The sequence below is a fragment of the Astatotilapia calliptera genome, chromosome 3 (assembly GCF_900246225.1).
Source record: "Astatotilapia calliptera chromosome 3, fAstCal1.2, whole genome shotgun sequence".
Taxonomy (NCBI): Eukaryota; Metazoa; Chordata; class Actinopteri; order Cichliformes; family Cichlidae; genus Astatotilapia; species Astatotilapia calliptera.
The window spans coordinates 26,687,566-26,698,084 of NC_039304.1; the positions used below are offsets into that span (position 1 = coordinate 26,687,566).

Sequence of the window (10,519 nt, forward strand, 5' to 3'; positions counted from 1 at the left end):
CACATTCTGCACCACATCTCTGTGCGTTCATCATTTGTTTGAAGCCAGCTCACCTCCTGCAACCACTTTTCCGAGAATACGCGCTTCTTTTGCGGTTCGGACTCCTTCTGACATTTCTTTGGAAGTAGAGGAACACCAAAGTAATTGCTTAAAGGAGCTTGGTTCTTCGACATCTTAAAGAGTTGTAAACAAACGTCTGTCCTCCAGAAAATCTTATGTACGCAAACACGCGTTGCAACTTCATATCTTGTGCGCGTTTTTTTTTCCTTTGACAGCGAATGCGCACCTGCGGACCACTTATGTGCAGCCCCGGTTATTTAGCTCGTCATATTGCAGCCACAGAAATTCTTTTGTCCATGAAACCATAAAGCTGCACTTTCTTTTTGCCTTATAGTCTGATTTGTCATAACTTTTCCGTTTTGTGGTAAGCTTTTCTTTGGCTGTCACTTCTTCACCCTGACCTGTCTTATTTGGCTCAGCAGAACTAAAATATATATCCTGCTGCTTTTACACACGCACTCACAAAACGCTCAGCGATTCTCTGCGCGATCAACCTCTCACATGTTTAAGCTTGCTGCGGGAGATTTCACTTGTCATGTTTGCATAGTAAGCTAACGATTGGTAAGACGATGTCAGAGGAATTGGTGCGCAAATTATCATCACTCACCAATCAGTACTGTCGCTCTCTATACACAGTTGCAAAGTGAAAGCAAAAAACAAGCGCAAATTCAAACGCGATTTCAATATGTCACATATTGACAGTGGCTCACCGATGCCAATGGCATAATTACCCAGCTACATTTCCGAAAGAATGCAAAAGCATTGACATGTATTTTTCCTTCCTACGATAGGCCGACGGGCAGGGAAGAGATAGATTTTGGTAGCCCGATTGGAAAAATCGCTAGCCCCGGGACGTCGGGCTAGTGATTTTGTGAGCCCTGTATCTAATTGAGGAATCACTCATCTTTGGAAAAGAGAGTTTATTACAGAGAAATGTCTCTTTCCAAAATAAAAGCTATACTATACGCTTCTTCTGGGCTATATTCTCAGCAGCATATTAAACATATCAGGTCCCCATAAGGAGAATCATGAGCTAACGGCTTTCTAAATGACTCGGGTAAAGTTTGTAGCATGCGTGCTTGTTGTTTTTGTCTGCTTCCACTTGTCTTTGCACTAGGATGATGTCGGAGTAAATGTGCAGTCATATTCGTTGTGTTCCCACTAGTGCTGTCAGCGTAAATCTGAAATGACGTTAACGCCACAACACGGCAAATCTCCGTTAACGAGCTACCCCTGATCGCCCCGTGCGTGGGGCTGGACGGCCAACACGTTAACGAGCTAACTGCGCTAACACACTAGTTCCCACCCATGTAATTGAGCATTGCGTGGCACATCCAACATACTGTTTTACTTTAGTCCATGACGCGCTTAGGTGAGGGTGAGGGAGGTTCAATTTGCCATGTTACAAGGAGAGCTTAGCTTCTGTCTGGCTAGCTTGTCCTGCGCTCAGTGAATCTGCGTTTGACTACTCCGCCTAGGCTGCACTGTCGAGCGCAGATCCACTGAGCACTCAACACAGACAGCATCGTCAGAAGGAAAGTTGATAAAATAAATTAAAAACTTTGTATTGCTCGATACATATGCGTACCGAACCGAAAGCACTGTGTCGAACGGTTCAATATCAATACAAGTATCGTTGCACCCCTAGTAGCTGTATATATCCACACACGTGTGTGGGGGTGAATTGTGTTGCTTACATTGTTGAGATTTACATTGCTGTGCTTGAGAGTCACCATCTACCGAAACCAAATTCCTTGTATGTGTCTGTGTCTATGTATGGCCAATAAACGTGATTCTGATTGCTTAACAGTGGGTTCAGTGTACTGAATACCAATTTGGTCTTGTTTGTGGCTCTGTATTACTCTCTGTATGTCACAACAGAGATACGTCATAATATGCAGATTTTAGGAAGCACACTGTTTGCTATCCGGTTGTTCAGTGATGACGCGACGAATCCTACTTCCGGGTCTAAAGTAGTCTGCGTTTAATATGGCTTTTGTGTTGTTAACATGTTTAATGTTATGTATTTTCTTCTATTTGATCTCAAAAAGCTCCTAAAACAGTCAGCGACCACTGTTGACCTCCCTCGGCTTTTATTACCGCTAATCATTTATTTAAGCTCAGTTTTTAAAACCTTAGGATGTAACTACAGCCCAGCCCATGCAGCAGTATATGAATGACTAACCTCGTATTGTGGATGGATTATCTCAGTTGTTCTCCTGGCTGAAGTTTGGTCCTTTTACAGCATCCTGCCATGCGATTACATTTGTTCCTGACCACCGAGAACACTCATGTTAACTTTTATCGAGTGGAAAAAAAGTTAGCTTGTTTATATTATGCTAACATAGCTGTGTCGCTAGCGGTCACGTAGCAAATCATTATATACCAGCTAGCCCAACTTCAGTAACCCTACAAACATCACTGCTGTTTAGTTTTCTGTCTTCATTTATGCTGGAAGTGATAGCAGAGCTGTACGTTTTAATTTGTTTCCAAAACCCCGCAGTCAGGACATGCTATATTGTATTTAGATAGAAGCTAGCGAGCTAACTCCCTGCTAACTTCTAACTCCGTTAAATGTCATAAATTCCATTTTCATGGATGCCTGGATGTTAAACTCAATTGTTACACCTGGTAGAGCAGAACGCTGATCATTTTATTAAAGATGAAAGACTTTAGACAGTTTTTCAACTCTCAGTAATGCCATAGTGATCGTTTGATATATGGACCTGCAGCGGAGTTTAGACCCAGACACGGCTAGTGACGTCAGACTGAACAACCGGATAGTTTTTCTTTGTTATCCATCCATGGCCAGTAGAGAGTCTCCAGTACATTCAAAACAGGAGTGTCAAACATGAGGGAAATTCAATTAGGCTATTTGGCCCATCATAGCAGAACGAAGTCCCAGTGGTGAGAGGGATTAGGGCAGGAACCCCCGAAGATGCTGGTGGTAGAGATGAAGATGGAAGCTTGGATGGAGCCACAGTAACATAGGAGAGGTGGACATGGGGAGGAGGTGGTTTGTAAGGAAGAATGACAGATGAGCAGCTCCATTTAAAGTTCACAGAGTAGAGGCTGATTGGCCTGAAAATGGAGGGTAGAATGATGATTGGAGTAGACCAGAGATATCACGATGAGCCTGGCAGTATTGGGAAGTGAAAGTGATCCATGACTACACAGTAAAAATCGGAGTGTTAAAATAACACTTAAAGAGTTAAATTTAACACTGGTCCCGAGTCTATTTGGTCCCATTCGGAATTGGTGTTAAATCAACTCTTTCTATAGTGTTAAAATTTTAGAGTAAAATTAACTCTAAATAGAGTAAAAATTTAACACTGAGTAACACCGCAGAGTGTTAAATGAACCTAACACTACTAGTAGTGTCATATTATTTACTCTAACATAGTGATAAATTAACTCTATTTGAGTAAAATTCCACTGATTTCTAACACTGAATTGAGTTATTTCAAGTTAACACTGGGGGTTCAAATAACTCTGATGAGAGTTGATGTTACTCTATACTGTGTTATTCATACACTTTTTCTTGTGAAAAATTAGCTCTCATAGAGTAAAATTTTAAATTAATTTTACACCAAGTAGTGTTACTAAAACTCTTCCTCTTCCAGCATGAAAACCTGGTTTCTACTAATGCTTTAAAATATAAAACAAGTAAGCAAAAACCACAACTAGATAATACGTTTAACGGCTTTATTTTGATGTCAGGCTCAAAATATTAAAACATCTCATGTAGTGTACATAAAACACTACACACACAAAAACAGTCATAAAACACTTTAAAACAATGAATTTAGTTCGGCATAAAATGACAATATGGAACCACATACAGGGAGGAATCAGAAGTGCCATACTTCATTTGAAGATCAAATGGTTTGAAGTAACACAGCTCTTTTATGTTCAACACCTTCAGCACCATATTGGGGTGCATTCTGACCTTAAATGCATGATAATGGTCATCAAAACACAGGGTTTCCATCAGTTTTCCACAGAGCAATGCAATGTCATCTTTCACAACAATACATTTGATCTTATAAAACACTGGAATCTCAGACACTACCTCTGTACAGATGATAAAGTCAGGGCGGTACTCTGTACCATGATGTTTTATCCACTTAGCTGAAAAAACACTGGTAGACAACGCAGCTCCAAATTTTAAAGCAATTTCTGGACCTTCTTTCAGCTCTCCAAGTGTCACCATCTTTCCTGGTCCTAAAGCTAATCTTTCAAGGCTAAAAGACTCCCAATACATGGCCATACAACTTTGGTGTTTCTTGGCCAATGTCATTGTAATGTTTTTAAAGCTTTTTAATTGCTTCTTAAAGAAGTTATGTTTGGCTTCGTAACGCATGCACCACATGTGCAGAATTGGGCCAATATTTCGTATACTGCGAGGGTAATGTATCATGAAGTGATGCTTTGGTAGGAGACTGAGTGTAGGAAATAACTGCTTAAAGAGCTGATGATGATCAATAATTAAATGTTTGAGGTAGATGGTCATACCTTCTGACAGCACTGGTGAAAACACAATATTGACAATTTGTAGAAGCAGAAGTAGAAGATGCCAGTAGCTATCACCCACCTGTACCAAATCGCCAAACATCAAAGGTACATTACGCAATAAGCACCAAGATTGAATTGCATTTAGTCCTAAATCATTACTGCCATCAAACAACTTTACCCTTGGTGGGCGATTTCGCTGCTGATTGAAGCCATAGTCAAAGGCATGTATTCTACCAGCAAGTTGTTCAGCACTTAGGAAGTTCTCCTGAATGTACTGCAGCACAAGTTTCACCTCTAACTGAGCAACTCCCTCCAAAATGTCATGCATGATATCTACAGAAAAATTGTTGGCTGTGTTGAAATATTTAAGTGAATTCAAGAGACAAGTGCGTTTCACACCACATACATGAGGTAGCGTAGGATCTCTTTGTACACTTTCACAGTGCTGCTTATGCATATCAAGAGTTCTTAGTGCAACACCAGAATCATCTTCACAGAACACACTTTGAAAACAATCCTTCTCAAGCAGACAAAAACGACAACAATATCGAGCTGCAAATGACTCCACGAACCCAAACAGACTATGCAAGCCAAGATTGTCCCCAGTGACCTGGATTACAGTGCCATGAACCAAGTGTTTAAACATGGGAAGTTTCAGTCCCTCTGTCTCAAGAACTTTCAGATCATTGACAAGTGGCTCAAGGATTGAATTAAAGCCATAACGCTTTGAGTCTTGTGCATGAAAAAGAGCACACAAATGAATATTGACCAACAACGAATTAAAGATTGGAGGAAAATTCCTTAGTGTAAAGTATATTGCACCTAATTTATGTACACCCTTTTTAGAGCCCAGGGGATTTGCAGTTTCAAAGTCATCATAAAACAGTTGAATTTGTAAGGCATCTTTTTCTGCAGAAAATAGGGGACATCTTTTAACATAGGCAGCATCGATTAAGTCTGCATACACACCTTCTCTGGACATATTCCTCGACTTGAACATGTCGACAACATGGTGGTTTTGAAAGATAGTTTTCAGTGTTTCCAAAATAGGAACATATGCAAACCTATCGGTTACAATGACTTGATCAAAAGTCCCTGTGATCTTGTTTCTTCTACTGTCAAATCTTGTGCCAAGCACCATTTCAACAGGTTCAACAGTTGCCCATTTTTGTTTAAAGTGCCTATTTCGTTTAGCTTCTGAATTTAACAGTGTGAATGGGTTTTCAAAGTTTTTGAATGACTGCTCTAATTTCTTTTTACTTGAAGTGTCCTGTGAAGGTAAGCTCTGTAAAGCTGCATCTTTAGCCTGAGTATGAATCTCAAAAAACACTTCCTCCATTGAGGAGACAAAACTATTCACAGTAGATTGGCTTAATCCAGCTGCCCTGAGCTGTGCAACAGTAGAGGCACACATATCCAAAGTGCTCTTATTTGAACTTTTCAACATTTCAGATGTTGTGGGTGTTTCTTCTACATTAGTTGACACCACCTGCCCTGTAGTGATAACTTCTTTAATTGCCACATCAGGCTGTAAATTAACATCAGTGTCAGCCTGTTGGTCGAAATAGTTAAGGTGTTTGGTATTTAAATGTTTTCTAAAACCTGAAAAAGTGCCAAACACACAGCCACAGTCACGCTGGGCACATTTAAGGCGAAGATTTCTTCCGGGTAAGTAACCATGGACTAACCGTAAATGCCTAACAAGCATGTTTGAACCAGTAAACTCAGCCTGACAGACAAAACACTTCATGATGGAGAATTAACCTTCAAGCCCTAACGAAGCAACCTTGTCCTTATTTCAGCAACTCTGGGACTTTCTTTGATTTTGCCAACATCTATATTGTACACAGTGGTTTGGATGAATGTGTACATGTTGTGAAGCATGGTGTTGTAAGATGTGCCAAACACAAAATGTGCTTTAAACAGTTCATCAAAAGCACCAAGTGAAGAGGTAGACTTGCATGGTATGGCATTCTTGTCAAGAATAATGAAGAACTGGTGGATGTCATGCTTTTTCACCCCAACAGCCAGGAGGTAGGGTTGAGTGCTGGTAGTGATGGCATCAAGGTGCTCTTGGATATTTGTTCCAGTCTGAAAAGACAAATACAGACAGGCAATAAGAATCAAGTGTTTCTTAAACTGGTAATTCATACCATAAAAATAGAAAAGAAACAAACCTTCTTGAAGACCACAAGATGCCTTTCTGCTTGAGAAGCTGACACCTTTCCTGGTCTCTTCCGACCCTGACCAGATGGTGGAATCAAATGTAATAGCAATAGAATCGCTGAGAGGTCACTGTCCCAGCCTGAAAAAAAAAAATTGGTTTTATAATAAAGTTGAATCATCCTCATCAATAACAAATTTCAATGCATCTGCATTGACAAAATGTTGGAGTAGACCCAAAATACAAAAGGACAGCTGTTCTGTGACAAACATTATATATCCTGTGAATGTTCTAATTAAAGAAATAACAGCTCACCAATGTCAGCATTAACTTCAGTGGCATCCTCAGGAGAGTCAGCTGCCAGCAAGAGTTCTTCCAGGTCACTGGTAGAAGGAAGCTTTCTGCCTTGTTGGATAATCTTTCTTTTGAATGTTGTTGGCCACCTCTCCAGCAACCTGCCTGATACATCCTCACCAAACATCAGTACAAAATCCTGTTCAATCTGTAACAGGGATAGAGAACAGAGAATTATATCTGCTATCTGCAAAAAATAAAATGTGTTTACATTGTCAACGTAATGAAAAATATTCACCAAGCCTTTGATATCTTTGAAACGTGGAAACACAGACAGTATGTTGCTTGACAGCAGGGGGTCAAGGACCATGTTGTGTCGATAAACAAATGTCAACTTCATCTTCTTCTTGACTGTGTCTTCATCAGCTGAATGTTTCATCAGAGAGATTGCTTCCTTGCACTCATCCTCACTCAGCACGTTCTCTGTAACAAACTGCAACTCTCGTCTGACAGTTGGTCCACCACACTGGTCTTCACCCGATGATCCATCTCCTGGTGCTAGAAGTTTTTGAAATACAACTTTATCAAAACTAATAATAACATTTGATAACCATTATTAATACAGAACCACAATTTGGAACTGTATTATACGTTTCCACTGAATTATAAGTGTTACCTCCAGATGTTAATCGCCTCTCTTTAGCAGTGCATCTCTGTATGGTTTTAATCCTCCAGGCCAAGTACCCAGTGCCACTCTCGCCATCATAATAATGTTCCTTGGAGAGTGACATATACAGACATTTTGTTTATTAATTTATCAGTAAGTTATGTGACCATGAACAGTTGATAAGGACATACATTTTGGCAGGATTTAAAATTTTGATTTTAGTTGTATCAGTTATTGCTGTTAGCTACTTACATAGCCATTTTTTGAGTACGGGTCACTGAGGTAAGGGAAAAAGGTTACAATTCCTCTGGCATACATTTCTTTTACCTGCCGTGGTGGTGATGTACTGCAAGATCAAAAGGAAAAGAACTAGTCAGCTTCGCTGGAATTAATAGAGATTTAAAATAATTTGAAAATGATAGTAAAAATCACAGGGCCAGAAATAAATTACCCATTTTTTTCTGTCATGTCAGCTACCAGTATGTTGACCATTTTTCTTCTGGTTTCATCCACCAGGGACTTGGTCCAATTGTACTCATTTATTATACGTTCTCCACCAGGTTTGCTTGTGAGAATGGATTCCACCAACTGGAAAACACAATAAAAACATTCTACATGTTGATATAACCACTACAGTTCAGAACACTTAAACTACAAACAAAAAAGACACTATTAGAAGAATGTGGAAATCTGTTAACTCTTACTTGCTTAGCTTCTGCATCCAGCTTCTGACGTTTCCTCAAAGGGCTGTCTGAAAGGATGACCGTATCCTGTGAATCTGATGAATGTGGCGATGATAACTGGAACTGCTCAGGAGACACTTCTGCAACAGATGTTTCCAGACCTTAAAAATAGGAGCAAAACAAATCAGTTTACATGGTCCCTCCATAGACTCATTTTATACACTCTTTGATTAAACAATGTAATAATGACACCAAAAAAAAAAAAAAAAGACATCCAATGAAACACAAATCACTCAAACAAACCTGTTTCATATTTGATGGTTAGTACCCCGGTTGAGGGATCTGTTACTATATCCTCAAAAACATCCTCATCCAACTCAGTCCCTGAACTATCAAAAACTTTCACTCCTTCTGTTACGGCTGGCGCACCAAACTTTGCAAATGCTGGAAACAAGCACACAAGTTTGTGTAAACAAAAAGACATGACATTTAATGTTTTGTAGCTTAAAATGAAGATCATTTCAAGATACTCTTTCAAAAATGAGTCAGATAAACAAAGCCTAAATTATTAAGCGCCTCTAACATGCTTGATAAGTGGTAGATTAAAAGGAGTGACACTCACATTATGCAGTTTTCCCCCCCACTAAATATACATTCATAACTAAGATGCTTCCAAAACACAGATCATTTTCAATTAATCATAAAATGCAGTTTGAAGAGACTAAATAACAAAAAGAACTTAAAGCCTCTTGTACACCTTTTTAATACAATGTTGGTTTCTTACCGGCAATCAAAAACTCCTTAAGGCTTGGCTCAGATACTCTAACAAATTTCTGCACACCTCCAAGTTTTGCTTTAAGCAGCATGCTTCCTGTAGACAGTAATTTCTTATAGTCAGTGCTCTTCATTGAACTACAGTAAACAGAAAATGTGAATATTAAAACAGTCCCATAAACAGCCTTGCAATGTGATTTCTTACACTGTATGTTACTTTTATGTCAGTGTAACAAGGTGTCAAGATATAATCCTCAATACAAAACTAAAATAATAACTACTACTTTTTACCATTTGTCTGACCTAACTTAGCACTAGGGAGCCAGTATTTTGTTCATCTTTAGTTTAACATACTGAACAGTCTGGTAACCAAAATGGAAAAAGCAGCAGGGTAACTTTTGTCAATACCATCAACTCACAATAAATACAAACGCTGTCATCTTAAATTCAAACTACTAAAAAAATGCATTAAAAACTGAATCCTGGACATTTTGGATATTTTATCAAGCTTATAACACCTGCTGGTTGTAATCCTGTAACTGTAAAATCGCTGAAGACAGCCGAGTTAAAATAAGACAATAACCTTACTAAAAACGACCTCTATATCTGGTACCTAGGTATCAAAAAAAAGAAAAAAAGAAAGATGTAACATTTAGTGTACAATTTTAATTAGTTAATGCTTGAGTTAGGTAATTTAAAATTTAACGCTAACTAGCGAATTGCCCGCGCACTGAGGTTAGCCAAAATGCTAGTTAGCTAGCTAATGTTAATATATAGATCCCAACACATGGAGGGTTTCATTTAATGGAATTTCGAACATGCTAGAACACAACACAATCACCACTACACACTGAAATAAATTTTGATAACAAGCCTTACAGTCCAACACTGATATCAGTCAACTTTTTTAGCTAATTAACAACCTTACATTAGCATACAGATAGTGTCACATTTGCTTCTGGTACAAAATGAAATATATAATAAACATGGACAAAAGGAATGTAACCTTATTTTAACGTGCTACCTGTGCTTAAAATGTCGAATTGTTGGTTTAAAAAGTAAATATGAACAACTTACCCTGCAACTGATGTGAAGAAAATGGCGTCGTGAAAAATCCTCTCGGTTTGAAAACCAGTCTGTGGTGGGAGGAGCTTTCTAGAGTAACGTTGACACTGTCTCTTTTAACTCCAGGAATCATCACCCACACTGGGGGGCGTTTTGCTCCAGCTGTTGTTATAATGACTCTATTAGAGTAAATACACTTTAACACTGCTGATTTAACACTGGGAAATTTACTGTGTACCAGTACATTATCTTTCCTGTAACTTTACACATTTATCATGTATTTTTTTATTGAGTTTG

At 38.8% G+C, this 10,519-nt stretch overlaps 1 protein-coding gene across 1 annotated transcript; it reads right to left on the minus strand.

The window, feature by feature from the left end:
- Positions 1 to 3,751: 3,751 nt before the first annotated feature.
- Positions 3,752 to 10,268, minus strand: LOC113019095 (uncharacterized). The gene is made up of 11 exons (XM_026162607.1): positions 10,235 to 10,268; positions 9,168 to 9,295; positions 8,687 to 8,827; positions 8,405 to 8,544; positions 8,152 to 8,288; positions 7,953 to 8,046; positions 7,710 to 7,809; positions 7,332 to 7,591; positions 7,055 to 7,241; positions 6,753 to 6,880; positions 3,752 to 6,666 (listed from the first exon to the last, which is right to left on the minus strand). Exons 2-11 carry the CDS (start codon positions 9,289 to 9,291, stop codon positions 6,349 to 6,351), a joined length of 1,629 nt encoding a protein of 542 aa, XP_026018392.1. The 5' UTR covers positions 9,292 to 9,295; positions 10,235 to 10,268; the 3' UTR covers positions 3,752 to 6,348.
- Positions 10,269 to 10,519: the final 251 nt, after the last annotated feature.